Consider the following 18512-nt stretch of genomic DNA (forward strand, 5'->3'; position numbering starts at 1 on the left):
GCCAAGTTTGTTTATAAAACCCTAAAAACAAGCCAGTGAAGCAAATGATCTATTTTGGATTTACTACACTGGTTTCCTACAGATTAATTTTGAAGCTTGGCTAGTGTAGGGTCATCATCTTTTTCATCACTACTGTACCATGACAAGTGGTATTGTTATTGAGCCAAGGTGACTCACAACCTCGGGTTTTGGAGAAGCGTGAGGGCTGAAATATGAGATCTCTGGAGTAGGAGGGAGGCGAGCGCTGAAATGGCAGTAAACACTAACTCACACATGGGTTTGAGTTGTCCAATGAGCTCCTCCTTGCTCCACTTGGCCCACTCCTTCCTGTCTGTGTTGATAGAGCAGAGGACGGGGCCGCATGGCTTCCCGCTATCGTCCACTGCCGGTACATTCAAGTAGTGCACCAGCACAATGTCTGGGTTCTACAGGACAAGGGCACAAAACACAACCAAACAGAGACATGCACACACTTGGAGTTAGTGTAACACAACTCTGTGTTCATTAATTCATTGTTCTTACAGTACACGGGGAGGGCAAGAGTAAAATGATAGTCTATTTACAAAAAAAGTGGAGGGTGGGGAAAAGGAAAGCAGGAGAGAACGTGGAGGTCAGGGAGGTCGGATGTAGCGTGTCAGATAAGATTCTCACACCTGCCCATAAAAGATTTAACAGCTAAAGCCCACTCATCACTCTCTCTAACCCCTGCAGAGGCTGTGTAGGAATGTGTGTGTGTGTGTGTGTGTGTGTGTGTGTGTGTGTGTGTGTGTGTGTGTGTGTGTGTGTGTGTGTGTGTGTGTGTGTGTGTGTGTGTGTGTGTGTGTGGAAAGAGAGGGAGAGAGAGCGGTTCAGAGTAGCTCTCACTATACTGTAGGCCACCAGCAGACCTATGGAATTTTGACCCCATGAATGATTCAACAGGTGCGTGTGTGTGTGTGTGTGTGTGTGTGTGTGTGTGTGTGTGTGTGTGTGTGTGTGTGTGTGTGTGTGTGAGAGAGAGAGAGAAGCTCCTCTTGATGAAAGATTCAGTAGACAGACTCAGGTGAGGGGGAGGACCTGCTGAGGTGGAACACTTTTCTCTCCAAAAGAGGATGGCACAGTGGGCTGCTACAGCACCACAGTGTGCAGTGTTACAGCACTCACAGACTGATTTATGATCATATTCACTGATGTGTTTTGATATATGTGCGAGAGCAGAAAATAGCACATTTCACATAAAGCAAGAATTTCCCCCTAATATTTCCAGACTGCAGGGATCTAACTAGTTTGGCATGCTGAAAAAGAAAATATATTAGGTTAGGGCAGATTTAATTTTCAGTCAGTGGCTGGAATTCCCTTGTAAGTTTCATGTGACAAATTATGCAGGATATTCTGGTGGAGTTTACATAAATACATATGCATATACATACATTAAAAGAACATTGCTGGGTATTCAATTTTTCTTTTTTTAAACGAACGGAGAGAGGTGAGGAGAGAGGAAGTGTAAATATATACGGGCTTGTTTGAAAATTCATCATGGAACCTGTCACTGAAGATGATGAGGTTCTGGTGACCATATCTTGCATGGGCAGTAGAGGTAGAGATGTGTGCGTGCGTGCTCGTGTATGTGTGTGTCTGTGCGTGCAACTTCTGCTCTCTGTTGTCTTTCACATGAGCAGTAGAGTGAGTCAAACATTTATATGAAAAACATCATGCCTTAATACACAGGAGACACCTGTGCATGTGTGCATATTCTGTGTGTGTGTGTGTGTGTGTGTGTGTGTGTGTGTGTGTGTGTGTGTGTGTGTGTGTGTGTGTGTGTGTGTGTGTGTGTGTGTGCTGTTTGTAGCTCCGGGGTGTTTTCCTTGAGAGGACCACATAGAGTAATACCCCAGTCCTTGATGCTCTCCTTAAGAATTGGGAGCCAGGGTTAGATAACACACTGTGCTCTGGAACTCACTGTTAACTTCAGGCAATGAAATGCTCTGAACACTATGGGAGCTTTATACAAGACCTACGGGCCGAGCATATTCTTGCAGTACTCGAGTCGTGGAACTGTTTGTGTGTAGGCCACTCCACTCAGCCACACAACATCAAGTTTTATTATGGGCCCAGCTTCGTGATAGTATTTTCCGTATATAATCTGCCTCATTAATTTAAAAGAGGAGGATGTTTATTGCGGGTTTATGGTTTAGCTTAATGTTTAGTGTTTTGAAAATATAATGGACACTTGTGTAATATGCTATATATTCTCTGGTTGTCCAGTTTTGTGTAGAGTGGTGAATAAAGCCTTAACATAGCTGGAATAAATGTCACAGAATGACTATTTGTTATGAACAGATATTAACAAATTATTTCCACAATTTAAACACTGTCAAAAATGTGATTTGTATGTGTATATATGCGTCAGAAAAGGCAAGGTGGGACAGGGGGTGGGCTTACCTGCAGCAGCCAATAGCATCTACGATGGAAGGTGGGGATGATGGAGGAGTGGACGTAGCAGCCATACAGACACTAGAGAGAGGAGAGGAGAGGAGAGGAGAGGAGAGGAGAGGAGGGAAGAGGAGGGAAGAGGAGGGAAGAGGAGGGGAGAGGAGATTGCCGGGAGGTAAACAAGAGAAAAGGAAGGAATCAAAACCAAAATTGAAAAAGGGGGAGAAAGGAGAGGAGAGTAAAGGAGAGAACAGGAGAGGAGAGCTTAGGTTATACCCACTTAGGTTGTATTGATTGCGGTGCTAAAACTAAATTGCAAACATGCTGTATGCGTTTTTTCCTAATGTCTTTTCTAAAATACCATAAATCTGATGTTGACAATTACAGCACAAGAGATGGTGAAATTTACTGCCTCAGCAGGACCAGACAAAAACCCACTTGGAATTCATAAAAAGTCACAATGTTGTCAGCTCACAGACACTGCAAGAGAGATCGGAAACAGTGAAGAGGACGAAGAGGAGGGTGAGGAGTGAGGTGGATGTGAGAAAAGCACAGAGTGATAGTTGAGTGTCAAGGTGGAAAAGATGAAGAGGCAGTTTGGGATAAGACTCCATCCAACAGAGGATGATTACATAAATACAAAATAGTGTGTACATGTGTAGAAAAGCGGAAATCAACAAAAATTGCAGAGGTTTATACTTTAACATTTTGTTTGGAAGTGTTGCCCTGGGTATGGAATATATCAATACTGGTGCCAGTGAAGTGGTTTCTGAACCAACGCCAAAAATGTTTTTCTTAATAACACAGGTCAAATAATATTAAATATGTTATTCTATAGATGCATTTTTTGTATGAACTATCTTGAGTGCATCAGTGTGAAATGCAAGGCAGCTGTACAAGAGACAGTCTCTCATAGTCTAAAAGGAAATTGCCATCTCAATCAGTAAGTACTGTGTACCAAGGTCTACGTAAGACATTAAGCCAGGTTTCAATTTCTTGACATTTATCAATATTCTGTGCTATGGGAACATTTTGGTCAAGGCTGAAACTGTGCCGAGGTTCGATGCCTAATGAGGAGTGTGTTTGTGGTGTTTCACAGAGGAAAGATGAAATGATGACAGAGGTCTTCTTTCAAGGTCATCACGGTCATTTCTCCACATGCACTAATAACATGAATCACACGCTCATATGAATTTGTTGTTTTCCAAGACAGAAATTGCACACGCAAACACAAATACTCAGCGATCAGGTTGTATATAATCAACACCTAAAACTTGTCCTGTTTCCTTTCATGTACACACTTCTATTTTCTTGCCATTTTGCCTCTTCTCAGAAGTAGCCCGCCCTCTATCTAAAGTGTGTTTTGCCAAAGGCAGAGTGCATTTCCATATATTTCCATTTGATATGAGGAGGCTTTCCATCCAGGGTTATGTTTTTCTCTCCAGCTTCCTGCCTCTCCCCATCCTCTTTCTCTCCCTCTGCTCATCTCTGCGTTCTGCTCATTCCCTCATTCCCGTCCCTTGCTCTACACACTGCACGCTTGCTTGGGGGAGGGAGAGTCCTGAGAAGGAGGGTGACACAAACAATTACCGAGCAACTGCCAGGGAGAGGAGCACTTTCTGTTACAGATGTATGTGTGTGTGTGAGTGTTCAGGCAGGAATGTAGAAAAATGAACCGCATGTGAGATGAATGTCAAAGTGAGTGTGGGGTCGTAACTCATAAAGGTGGAGATAAAAATATTAGATCTCAATTATTCTTTTTTCCTTTTTGCTTGTCTCCTGCTGACCTTTAACACAAAACTACTGAGCCATCTGGAAACATCCATGTGCCTCCTGTCTCTCCTTCACTCTCCCTTCTACTTCGTTCTTTCTGTTTCTGACACATGCACACTCACTACTCTCACCTCCTGGTATATTCCTGCTGAATAATCAATTTTTGAGCTGGCTGATGTGACTCTCACTCACACACACACACACACACACGCGCGCACAGACGCTGCCTTGAGACTGGATCGATACCCCTCTCTGTTCTGCTGAAGGAGGCATTGACATCATTCCTGGCCTTGGGCCAAACACACTCTTATCTTTCAGAAAGAGAGAGAGAGAAGGAGAGGGAAAGAGGGGAGTCGGGAAGGGAAAGAGAGAGAGAGAGAGCGAGACACCACTTGCTCCCAGGTAGCATATTGGCCTGTAGCTTCTCAGCATGTGTGTTTGTGTGTGCATTCGTGTGATACGCATGTCTCCTCGCAGTGAAGGAGAGTAAGTTAAGGACAAGACAGGCAGCAGTAGAAACCGTACTCGGTGCCAAAGGACCATCGACTTGTTGTTCCTCTGCAGCCTCTCACCTCGACTCCCTGCACTTTGAGCTTCATGTGATCCTCTCGGGTGGTCTTCCCGTCTTTCCTCTTCTTCCAGCAGTAGCCATCTTTCCTGTACTTCACCTTCTTGCGGTTGTAGAGAATCATAGAGCCATTTTGAGGCCTGGTGGTAAAGAGACAGACAAACACACAGTGTCGCATTATGTTGATCATACAGAGTAAATGTTGCGGTCATTTCGTTGAAACTGAGAGCAATTCAACTCCATGGAAACCAACTAAAAAAACGGTGTTCGAGCAAAAAAGTATGAAAATTCTCTTGCGTTGCTGTTTCTTAAACACCAACTGGAACAAGCACGAATATGTTACATCTGTAAATGTTACTCTCACACAGTTTAGTTAGCTGGTCCCATGCACCCCTTGCATACACAGACTCATACTCCTACGTGTTAATATTTTAGTAGGGTGATTTATCAGCACAGCAGGAACATCGGCCTCTGAGCTCCCATTCTATATACACTTGGTGGGATGAACATACACGCACACACATACACACACTGGAACGCGCGCGCAAGCACACACACACGCACACACATACACATACACACACCAACACACACCAGGAGCCACACATGTAGAAAGACAGAGATGCTGTAGTGATATCAGACATGGCAGGACCTACAGCTGTGTGTTCTTTGGACTCAATGTCAAACCTGCTGCTCGGCAATCAATCATTTCACTTGGAAAACATTAAGGACAGGTGTGTGCGCATGGTTCTGCGTGCGTGCGTGTGTGTGTGTGCGTGTGTGTGTGTGTGTGTGTGTGTGTGTGTGTGTATGTAGGTGGAAGAAAAATGCTTCTCGGCCTTATCTCATGACAACAGAACGAGAACAGGCCCGTTAACAATCAATAAACTAACACATACTCACAAGTGCTCGCTCTCCCTCACACGGTCATGTGCACGTAGGCACACACACGCATGCACACACACATTTATGCACCTCCTCTCTCCTCTCCTTAACCTCCTCTTCCCGATCAACCTCCAGTATTTATCCCTCTTATCATACTATCTCTTCATTTTCTCTTTACTGCTTCCTCAGTCCCTCCATTCTCCACTCTGTTCCATCTTTTCTGATCTTCTCATTTCATCTGCTCCCTCTAGTCCGATCACAACCCCCTTTTTTTACTCTTTTTTCATCACCTCCTCTCCTCTCCACTACCCCCCACTCTTCTCCTCTGATCTCCTCTCCTCTCCGAATTTGATGTAGCCACATCTATATGGACCGAGATGATTGCAATTTACTCAGAACACTGTGTGTGTAGTGAAATTGAATTTACTTTGAGCTGATTTTCTTTGACACCTTAAATCTGTTCTGTTTTGGGGAGAGCCTGCCAGTTTCTTAGTGGAGTGGAGACCCCCACCCTCCGATCAAAGCCGAGTTTAGTCTCTGTCTCGAGCTGTGTGAGTCATCTCAGAGCTGCTGATTCTAATTATGTTATGGAGAAGATGGATGAGATCAGATGTGTGCCTGTGTGTATGTGTGGGTGGGAAATGCGTGCCTGTTCCTATGTATGTATGTGTGTGTGTGTGTGTGTCTGCGCATGGAGGTGCGCGCACGTGGATGGTACCCATGTTCGCAAACCTTCCGATTCAAGCAGACATAAATGCTATTGATTGTAACTGGACTGTGATGTGTGGGATATAAAAAGCTTTTCTACCGTTCCACAGTGTAGCAGAGCGAAAACAGAGAAGGCAAGGGGAGGAGAGTGGGAAAAAAGACGGCAAGATAAAGAGACATTGTGGGCGAGAGAGAGAGGGTCCAGCAAAGGGAGGAGAGATGGAAGGAGGAGTAGATGAGAAAGGAGAGGCTGAGAGGAGCTAATAGTCATTACGTTGAACTGATAAGGTATTTCAGTGAGGGGGGAAAATGAAGGTCATTGATTGTTTCCTTAATATTACCCCCCACATGTGCAATTGCATGCACAAATATGGATACCAACACAGACACATTCAGGCTTGCACATAAATGTCACCGGCTCCATTGGCTGAGCTCCTTTCCATCTGATGGGATTAGGTGTAATCTGTTTTAATCGTGCCTCGTGTCATGTGTAAATGGGATTATATCTAACTGCTGCTCAATATCACCAATATGACTGCTGCTGCTGCTGTTGCTGCTGGGGCTGTATGGCAGCACAACCAATCAATGAGAAATCCATCCACAACATAAACTGTGCTGCTGGCCTCAGGCTGCTCCTGAGAAGAGTCCTTCAGCTCGCACAATGGCAGAGCAGGGGCATCACCTCGGGCTTCGGTGGTGTCAGTCATCAGGAATGGGGCCGTGAGACGGCCGCTGCGCTCACTTTACTTTTTCTTTCTTCTTTTTCTTTCCTTTCTCACCTCTTTTTTGCCTTGTTATTCGGCGCTTCTCTTTCTTTATCATCCCTACATCTGCAGTAAATGTCAATAGGGTGATTTATCAACACTTCAAAATGCCATTTTTCATCTGTCTTCCATTTTCTCTTTCCCTTCCTCCTGGCCACAGCCTTCACCCACTCTGGAAAAGAGCTACTTATGGTTAATTTGGATCGATGAATATTCAGTTCTGGCATGTGAATCCCTGTTCCCACCCCATCATATAGACACACTCCTACTCCCCCTCCCTTTGAACCCCCCCTTCACCCTGCTATGTCTGAATTATACATCACTTATCCTAATACATTTACATTTATTAATACTCCATTTTCAGCTGACTAGGTGCTTTACAGTCCAGCCATGTTCTAGAGCGCTCTCTACATGTAGAGTGGGTCGTCAGCAGGACGTGCATCGAAGTACATCGCTAATGTTTTAATCAAACAAAGACACAGCTATTGGCATTGAACCAACGTGAGTAACTGGATGATTGAGTGATTCTTTGTGTGAGAGAGTGTGTGTGCGTTAACCATTGTCTGCACTTGTCTCACCTGGTTTTTGGCGATGTCGTCAGCCACTCATCATGTTTCTCAAAAGTGATGAGATATGCAGCAATCTCCTGGGGAGACAAAGACAAGACAGAAAGGTTACACTGGTGAGTGTGCATGAGAATGTGAGTGTGTGTGTGTGTGTGTGTGTGTGTGTGTGTGTGTGTGTGTGTGTGTGTGTGTGTGTGTGTGTGTGTGTGTGTGTGTGTGTGTGTGTGTGTGTGTGTGTGTGTGTGTGTGTCAGAGGGAGATAAAACATAACAGGTATTTCCAGATGACCTGCTGATGTCCAGAGAGAGTATATGTCACTATCTGATTGCCATGGTGTGGTCTGGGTGCCTGATTGGTCACAGAGCAACCAGTCAGGAGGCAGATATAGAGGACAGACCCTCAGGGCCAACAACCAATCACGCTCACCAACACACTGATGTCTCCCTCCACTAGGGAGGAAAAGCTATCTCTAAATACACACACACACACACACTCGCCACATAAACACACGCACACAGAGACTGGGGGAGCGGACCCATACACTAGCTGAGAGAGTGCACTGATAGGAAAAGTTTTCTTGTACTTTGCAGTTTCCCAGTTTCCCGTCAGATAAAGCTTGCTCCTAACTTGATTCTTAATTCCTCCGGCTCTCTTTTCATCTCCGCCGCTCTCCTCTCCTCTCCACACTATTTCCTCTACACTCACATGAATCCAATAAGGAAAAAAAGAAAGTTCAAATCATACAGGTGCATTCTACCGAGAGCAAGCAAAACAAAACGTCCGTACTCCGAGATGGAGACATACAGACGCACAGATGCAACCGAAAAGAAACCGTTGTTTATACCTCACACTTTTGTAGTCGCTCACGCAACATCGCCTTTTTCCCTTTGCTCGCTGAACTCTCTTACCCCTGGCTTCCTCCTTGAAACATCATTCTCTCTTCCCCATCTCTGACTCCCATCTCACCCACTTGTTGTGAAAGACTATGAAATGTAAATTGTCCTCTTAAGGCAATCAGTGTTTGAAATGTGGCACAAAGCAATAGTGAAAAAGACATCAACACTCAAGCACTCCTTCATCTACCCCCTCAGATCAACAGCCTCCCCTCCAGACCTCCTCTTTCTGTGTGTGTGTGTGTGTGTGTGTGTGTGTGTGTGTGTGTGTGTGTGTGTGTGTGTGTGTGTGTGTGTGTGTGTGTGTGTGTGTGTGTGTGTGTTTGATTTTAGGGTATTTGTCCCAGTTTGACACAAGAGCCCTCCAGCTTCACACCTATGAGAAAATATGGAGGGACAGAGAGGGAACAAAAAGGCAGGGGGAGACAAAAAGAGAAAGCAGCTGGAGGGTGCTGGCACTTAACTGATTGTTTTTTTTTTAGTATCCTCCATTCGATCCTCACGTCCCAACCCCCCGCTGCCTCATCCGGCATTTATATGTGTGTTTATATGTATGTGTGTGTGTGAAGGGGGGGATGGGTTGGATTTGGTAGACTCATCACACCCTTAATAATTATCACTATCAAGCTGGTCACTGTTTATATTTCTTTCTGTCTGAGGCTCAGAAAACCGCTCCGAGCTGTGTTTGGGTTGGCTACACAGACACATTTTTAGCCATAGCTAGGCACAACAACACACACACACACACACATACACACACATAGGAGTGCCTCATTCATTTATGCATCTATTCATTAGCTGTGACAGGCAGCCACCTCTCCTCCTCCCAAACCACTCCGCAGCAAGTCAATATCCTATACGGCCTCAACAGCCCCGGCCAGGCACACGGGCTCCCCTAGTGACTGTCAGCCAGTGGGAGGCGGGGGGAGAGAGAAGAAGAGAGGAGACGAGGGGCTGGGAGAGACAGAAGGATGGGAGGATTAAGAAGGAGGGAGAGAGACTTGCAATTAAAGGCCTGCCCCATAAGAGCCATTAAAAAGCCAGAAACAGAAGAGTCAGCTGAAACAGCAGTCTGACACACTCTAAAACACACCCACACACACAAAAACACACATGCACACTCACGCTGCAGACACACACTGCTGCTCACTCCCTCAACCAGCACACAGGCACGCACACACACACACACACACACACACACACACACACACACACACACACACACACACACACACACACACACACACACACACACACACGCCCATGTGAAGAGTGACAGAAGTGAGATGCTGAAGGTCGATCCTCAGGAAGTCACAGTTATTGTCCCAGTGGAAACCAGTGATGGAGCGCTTAGAGTATGCCTGGCGACACAGTGACCCTTCAGGGATGTGTGTGCGTGCATGTGTGTGTGTGTGTGTGTGCGTGCATGTATGCGGCGGCAGGCATGGGGCGTGGCAGGCAGGCAGGTGTGTGTGCGTGCAAATGTGTTAGCTGTGCCAGACGCAGGGACAGGGACAAGCATCTTTCTCTAGAGATCTACTCTAGAAACCCAGACGTTCTGCATGTCTGTATGAGTCTACGTAGTAATACATTACGACAGCCCCAGCTGAACGTACGCATACCCATACACACGCACACACACACACACACACACACACACACACACACACACACACACACACACACACACACACACACACACAGACGCACACATTTCCCAACACGCACCTATTACTCTCTGTCTGTGTGTGAGAGAATGTAAAGAGAGAGAGAGAGAGAGAGAGAGAGAGAGAGAGAGAGAGAGAGAGAGAGAGAGAGAGAGAGAGAGAGAGAGAGAGAGTTACTTAAGAAATATCTAACAAAGCAGAGAGCATGAGTGGGAAGTTAGATTGGAGTGAGCGATGCAGTTGGGGAAATCAGCCTCCCACTCACGCATCACTGAGACCATCTCCCTCCAAGAAACTGGTGGCATGTACAGAAAAGCAGACAGCCACAGACACAAACACACACACACACACAAACACCGGCCGCAGGGAGTTTTCCAACGGAGGGGAGGGAAGTGGGGGGTCGCCTACACCACAACAGACTTATACAGGAGCTTTCCCCAGGGAGATCCCGTTATAGGGTCTGTCTGAGTGTCTGCGTGTGTGTGTGCATGCACATATTAAGTCTAATGATGAGCATCACCCCGACAGAGATCTGGAGAAAACAGAGCTGTCTGTAAACTGGAACTGTCTCATCCATTTCGAAGTGCCTCAAATGAAGGCTGCTGCTGGTTCTCACAGAAATCATGTGGCATTGAACACTTCATATTTTTGCAGCGCGAGGTCGTTGCAAAGTGAGGTGTCCTTTTCAACCACAGCATCCATCCCTGCCTTTCTCCTTGAGCGTGGTAAGTCTTGTATACATATATGGGCGAAATAACTGCATTAGCATTACCAGGGGAGGTTTGCTGATGCTGTAATTTGTTCCAGAGCACCTCCACCGGTTCTCTCCTTCCCAGAACAACCCTGTCAGTGTCTGATGTTGATAGACACTCTATCCAAAATTGCCTCCTGTTTTTATTACTTCATTTTCTGCAGACTACAGGCTTCTGTGTGTGTGTGGGCTTTTTTGTATTTTGATCTGGAGCACTATCTCCGCCATCCGTTCAACCCACATTTTATTGATCCTGGTCTATTTTTAAACAGGGCTCATCATGTAAAGTGAGCAAGTATAACAATGACAATTTTCATGCTAAACCTATATCGTCATACAATTTTATTTTAACTGAAATAATCAATAATAATCCATTAGAATTGAGAGGTGCCTGTGGGCATGTCATTATCCACAGTTGTTGACAGAAGTGTGACAGAGTCGACCGCTCAGCGTTTCTGTGCGTAATATTCAAACAGTCCTGAGTGACCTCTACGATCACAATGGTCAAGGAAGCAGTGGCTGCGTTTAGACTCCAAATTTAAGATTATGCTGCAGGGGGCTGAAAACAGAGTTGCATTATGCTTTAAGCTGGCATAAATGATGAGCACTGTATTGTAAACCAGACCAATAACGTCTTGTTTGCACTCTGTTCTTCTAAACTGGCTAATTAAAATGTGTACTTTATCTCTCACCAGTAAGAGAGCCAGACAGTGAGTTACGACGAGTATAATCTTGTTCTGTTCTAGACACACAATAAAATTGCATCAAGTCTTTTGTAAACCAGAGCAATAATGTGTGGTTTGTATTATATTCCCAAACTGCCTCGCTCCCCACTGTGTTTTACTTTCAACAGCCTTTATAATACCTCCACTGGCTAATACAACTGCTTAATGCTGTTTCCATAACAACTGTTGCAAAGCCCCTGATCAGAATTCATCCCAAGCTTGCCTTGTGTTTATCATATAAACACCTCATCACACACTGGGCAACACACATGCACGTCCGTGGACATAAAAGACTTGTACACACACGCATACAAATGGGCCGACTATTAATACACAAAGTCGCTTGTGTGAAATAAATAAATAAATACGAATACAACTTGCCCCGACTTTCTCTGTCTCTCCTCCTCCTGGTCTCTTGGTGACACACATCGCATTGACAAGCTCACACACTAGTGCACCCACCACCCCCCAACCACCACACACACACACACACACACTTTAGTGCGTTTAGTCGTTGGAGGACAAGGTCTGACCTTCAGCCGGGACCCGCCCCTGTCACCTGGTTAGGAGGGAGACAATCGCATCACATTCATCTCTGTCACAGTGCATCTCTCACAACAGTCATACACACGCTCATGCACATGCACACATGGACATTTATGCACACAAAAATACCTCCCATGTTGCCCACATGCTAGGATGCAAAGGCATGAACAGGCGTATACACACACACACACACACACACACACACACACACACACACACACACACACACACACACACACACACACACACACACACACACACACACACACACACACACACACACACACACACACACACACACACACACACACAACCCCAGAGAGGCTTGGTCTCAGAAGAATCTGTGTGGTGGCTGCTGACCATGTGACTGACGGCTTCGTAATGAAATAGTCACTCTCCCCTCTCCCTCACTCTTTCACTCTTTCACTCCCTCGTTCCCTCTCCTTTTGGTTTGACCTCTCTACTTCCTCTTCCCCTTCTCTCCTCCCTTCAGCTCAACCAGTTTCCTCCTTTTTTTCTGTCTAACTTCCCTCTCATCTCTCATTCACCGATGTATAGAAGTTCAAATGGTGAAGGTGACTACTGCACACATACATATGCAGTATGGAAAGTAGTGCAAACTTTTTTAGCAGGGACCTGAGAGCAAGGAAGAGTCAGCTCCAATCCACTGAGGGAACATCAATCATATTTTTCTAAGACTTCCCCTCTCTCGCGCACCTTACCTGTCCTCTTCTTCCTGTACTGTATTTGCATTTGAGGAGACGGCCCCCTCTTGCTCAGCAGGGGGGCGAACACATCAAAGCCAGCAACAGGTGTTTGGTGTCAAACACAATGCCAGGACCCCTGCTGCGCCAGGGCGTCTTGGATAAAGCCTGTCAGAGTCCTCAAAAAGTCTCACAAAAGTTAACCACGAAAGGGTGCACAACTCTCTCTCACACACACACACACACACACACACACACACACACACACACACACACACACACACACACACACACACACAATGATGCAGAGTTGAAATCTGTAGCGACAAATGTGTGTGTTTGTTTTAGAGAGAGAGAGAGAGAGAGAGAGAGAGAGAGAGAGAGAGAGAGAGAGAGGTGGGGGTGTCTCAATGAAGGAGTCTCCAGTGGTTGTGTTAACCCCTGATGCCTCATCTCACTCTGAGTCATTGCGCCCTCTGAGGCTCGTCTCTGCTCTGCTATTGTTGATGTTATTGTTATTGAGGAGGCTTGGTTTGTGAAGAGACAGAAACAGAGAGGGATAGAGAGGCACAGAAATAGATAGAGGGAGAGAGAGAGAGAGAGAGAGAGAGGGAGAGAGAGAGAGAGAGAGAGAGAGAGAGAGGGGGGAGAGAGAAAGAGAGAGAGAGAGAGAGAGAGAAAAAAGAAATAGTGTGTGCCACCTCTCATTGGCATAAATACTTGTTTACAACTAGACATAAATTGGCATCCTGTCAGTCAGTCTCTCTATTTCTCTCTCCTCTAACTCCCTTACTATTTCCCTCCCTGTCTCTATCCGTATCTCTCTCTCTTCTTCTCTCCCTCTGTGCTGCTAAGCGTATTACAACACTCCCTGGTTCAGCCCTCTCTCATTACCATATTCTAATTACATTCGTTAAGGGGAGCATTTGGGAGTTTAATGAATAAATTTGAAAGATGGGTCTCCGTGGCGATCTTTAGGTTTGTCTCCCCCTCAGCCAACTAAGGATGGGAGCACACGTGTGTGCGTGTGTCTGCGAGGTTTGCACACCTGTTCGGTACGTGCGCGTGCTCTCGGTAAATATCACTGTAGCTCCATTTCAGAAGAAACAAACAAATCTAGTTAACTGCTGGAGCTCACGTGGAGTCCTCCTTCCAAAAGAATCCATTCAAAATTCTGTTTGTCGACTCCAAATAAAGATTTCATGTCATTTGTTTGTTGTTTTGGAGAAAAAAAGTGGGAGCCACCCATGTTGAAGCCATGCATATTTAACTCTCCTCAAGCTTCAAAAACAAACTGCCAAAGACAAGCATCAAATTACAGATGTACAAATTGTCTGCAATCTTGGGTTCATCTTTCCCACTGACAACAGACCTGCAGGCTTCATACTGTGAGAGGAGCAGTTGGACGTAAAACAATCATAAGCAAAAGTAAACATTAAAGGTTATCAACCCTGCTCGAGTGATTGGCTCCAACTGTTGTATGTTGATCTGATCTGTCTCCGCGAGGCCCCGGGCTGTGCACCTGAATTGACTCTTACTATGGACTCACTCTTTCAGGGTATTGCAAACTGTGATATATGGTTTAACAGAGGAGTCCCAAAAGCATTCCCAATCCTGTTGTTTGCCAGCTCGTGCTTCAATAAGTCAAGAGGCGGGCAAGTAGAAAATTCACCTACTGTTCAGAAATAGAAACAGCAGGAATAACTAACGAAATGATGCACAACTGTCCTTGATTACAGACAATCAAACTATTCGATGACAGATTAAAGATGCAGAACCTGCTTTAACCCCTTCCTCGCGGAATTGACTTTACTCATTTTCCAGTTGACTTGTCCTGAGTCATAACCACAAATCAGGAGTCAGCAGAATTTGGGCACTGTCTGGAACTTATTTATTGCATCTTGTGGTAAAAAGAATGGCTGTGTTTCATTTTGAATTCAGTTTGAAGTAGACCAATCCATCTTGAAATGTCTTCATGACTGTCTCTTGGCTGAAACCGCTGCATGAAGGACAGACTGCGCTCCGCCATGGCTCGGAAAATACGTGGAGAGTGAGCTGCTGAAAGTGATGTTATCTGATGAACATATGCTGTTCCGATAATAGTTCATAAGTGTACGGTATAGTGCATCAATAGATCCAGAGGGGCTCCTCTTCACTGTATATTTACAGTGATGATGCATTGGACAAGGTAGAGCCCGGTGTCATCACCTTCTCTTCAAGCACTGTGAGTCATGCAGTGGGCGCCAAAGTATGTTTGCTATCTTTAAACTTCTACATGATGTAAGTGTATGTATATAAATAAATAACAGACGGGGATGAGCAATACAACCAACATTTTTACAGCAGCAATAACCATTTGTTGCCTATGGAAAACTATCATGACCTTCGAGAGACATTTGTTTGCTTAAATCTAACTGCTCTCATTCATTAAGTGCATGTAGCCATTCAATAATTGCTCTCGTCTAATGACCTTTTAGAGATTGAGGAGGGGAGAGACATCAGTCATTGCTGTCCGGGCTGTCCTGGTAACTATCCACCTCATGTGAACTGTAATGGGCCGTGACTTCCTAGTTCAACATGCAATGGCATCCTACAGTAGACAAAGACTGGAGCCTGGAGTCGCACAGAGAAAGTGGTGCTGTTGTTATATCGGACACTGACTTTGTCCACATGGACAGAAATATTCAGATATGAACTTGATTGTGTACATTATTAGATATAATATACATATTAAAGTTTATGACGCTGCCATAGAAACAGCATTTCATTTTATTTTATTCTAGACCCCAATTCGGCAAAGAATTGAATTGAGAAAGGTGTCAGCATGGTTCTGGAATTGAAAATTCCATTCATTTTCTGAATAGAGAGTTTGATTATCAGCCATAATAAAGTAACCATCCAAGGTAGACTTACCACAGGTAATGAGATGTGAAACTATGTTAACAACAAGGTTAAATTCAAGAAGAAGTGCGCTGGAAGTGGTTGGAAAGGGATCATTTGCAATGATTTATGGGATGCGTAGTTCCTTCACTCTTAAAATAATCATGTGCGCAGTCTCATACCGTTGCCTTTTTAAAAATGTTTTATAGTCATGATTCATCTTGTAGCTGATCTGCCTGGTTCCAGGCTTAAAACTGATTTCATTCAGATTTTCTGAAATGTCAAAGGAGACAATTGAAGATTTATTTCAGGAACCAGAGACGTTGTAAAAGTGGATGGTCACTGTTACACTCTATTCTGATTTTAGTGGATTATGTTGACATGTGTACGTCCTAATTGCATTATAACATCCTATTTGAACATTTGGCGACGTCGACATGTGCACCAGTTACCAACTGCTTGACGTCATAATCTGACTATGCTCTGTAACTGGTAAAAGGGAAAGTAAATGGTATGTTCCATTAGCAACTGATGTAAATCGGAATGATGTCTTATTCAGATTAGGGTCAAATGAATATTGCTGACCGTGTAAACCTAGTAACTGTTATGAGTTGAACATACCAGTATATGAGGTAATTATGCAGGTTGTTAGGTTTAACACTAGCTCATAGCTGTTTTTACTTCTTGCAGGAGTAGTGAGCTAACACTTCCAGTAGATAATGATATTTTTGGGCCACAGTGATTTTGCTTCAAGTATTATAGATGAATTTCGTAGAAGACCGTCACACTGTTAACAACAACTTTCACTGTCGAACACCTAAAGGAACAGTCAGAGCTATCTTCAATCTCTGTCATTTGAGACGAGATGCTAGTGAGACATAGCGAGATGCTCCTCCCTCCACATTAGGTGGTTTATCATCGCTCCTTCCCACTGCTTTACATTCAAACAATTAAATATATGTACTGTCACTATGCAAATGAGGCATCAGTGAAGCTGCCTCCTCAGAGTACAACATGATGGATGATATATTACAGCTGAGCTGGTCTTAGACTAATGACACCACTGCATTACAATACACAATGTAGTACACAGCTTATATCATATCAGCAAAGAGACAGAACACACACACACACACACACGCACACACACAAATGCCACCTTGTTTAATCCCCTAGGAATCAGTGAAATTTGATTATTGTGACTTTAACAAACACTTTCCATATGAGAGTCGACATTCCATACATCAGCAGGAGCGAGGAGGGAGAGGGAGGAAGAGGAGGAAGAGGAGGACAGCAGCGGGGAGAGACAGAGAAACAGAAGTGCTGTTTGAGAGGAGAAAACTGGACACGTACTGTGTTCTCCTGAGAGAAATTGTTCCGATATTATAACCCAGAAACACACACACACACACACACACACACACACACACACACACACACACACACACACACACACACACACACACACACACACACACACACACACACACACACACACATAATGCATGGAGTATCTCACCCTATAATAATTTATATGTGGTATGAATGGTAAATTTCACAGTGAATCTCTTAACTCTAGTGAATGTTTGTCACAGCACCATTCACAGTGTCACACTTCTCTCACTATGTTTTGTTGTGGCTATGATATAGTTGGCAGCCGGTTTACCCCTTTGGCTCAGCTCCTGTAACAAAGTGAGGGCTGGAGACCTAATTGTGAAACATAAAAAACCCAGAAAAAGAGCCAGAGGTAAAACTTTTGCTCGATATGTGTCATCACTTTTGACCTGCATCATATGTTATTAATGTGTGAGGATGGAACAGAACTGAGGTGTTTCTTTGGCACATGTTAAGAAACAGTGAAGGCCCTTGAATTCATGTATTATAACATGGGTACACATTTTTGCTCCAAAATTAAAGTCTTTAATTGTGTTTTTATTGAGTTCATAGAAACAAAGCTCCATGAGGCCCCAAAACATGTTGATGAACACTGTTCACAGTTTGCAGTAAACACGGCGGGAGAGCTCCACGATGATATGACTTCTCAACTCATTAACAGGCAAACACAGACATTAAGACAGCTACCTTGACAGACGCTATAGTAACCGAAAAAAACATGAACCAATTGGTGGGATTATGGATTCTGCCTGTTGTTTTTTATATATGCGTGTATGTGTGTGTGTGTGTGGAGATCAGCTACACCACCAAGACTCTGGCAGATCGTTGTTCACCATTAATTCTGAACCTGATGTAACTCTGTACCCTGTTAACTTTTTCTACCTTGCAAGTTTTATATCAGGCTCTCTTAAACCTGCCACCTCTCCCTGTTTAAAATCCGAATCCTAACACCAAGTCTGTGGTCGATGGCTCACATTTTACGACTAAATATTCATAAATATACATTTACTATTCCCCACACCAGCATCTCCATTATCAAATCAAATAAGCAGTGAGCAAATTAATAATGAGTGAAAAGAAATTAAAGTGTTCTGAAACCACCATTGCAAGTTGACATTTTCTTTATTACTATGTTGTATTTTTCTACATTGATTTTGCACTGTGCAGTGCAATTTAACGACCACATAATCTCACTAGATTTAATTAAAAATAGAGAATACAGCCAGCGAATGACTATTAGTGGGCTGAAGCTCATGAGGCCAACACAGCAACAGA

At 44.4% G+C, this 18512-nt stretch overlaps 1 protein-coding gene across 5 annotated transcripts in view; it reads right to left on the reverse strand.

The window, feature by feature from the left end:
• LOC118105479 (calmodulin-binding transcription activator 1) overlaps positions 1 to 18512 on the reverse strand; it is a 52925-nt gene that overhangs the window by 19707 nt on the left and 14706 nt on the right. For 4 of the 5 annotated variants that reach the window (XM_035153319.2, XM_035153321.2, XM_035153318.2 and 1 more), the window contains exons 4-7: positions 7689 to 7756; positions 4758 to 4893; positions 2422 to 2493; positions 272 to 425 (exon numbers count right to left, since the gene is read on the reverse strand). In XM_035153319.2, the coding sequence (XP_035009210.2) occupies positions 272 to 425; positions 2422 to 2493; positions 4758 to 4893; positions 7689 to 7756 (430 nt within the window). The remainder of the gene's footprint in view (positions 1 to 271; positions 426 to 2421; positions 2494 to 4757; positions 4894 to 7688; positions 7757 to 18512) is intronic. The other variant, XM_035153322.2, reaches the window with a different exon arrangement.

Source organism: Hippoglossus stenolepis, chromosome 3, assembly GCF_022539355.2.
Source record: "Hippoglossus stenolepis isolate QCI-W04-F060 chromosome 3, HSTE1.2, whole genome shotgun sequence".
Lineage (NCBI taxonomy): Eukaryota > Metazoa > Chordata > Actinopteri > Pleuronectiformes > Pleuronectidae > Hippoglossus > Hippoglossus stenolepis.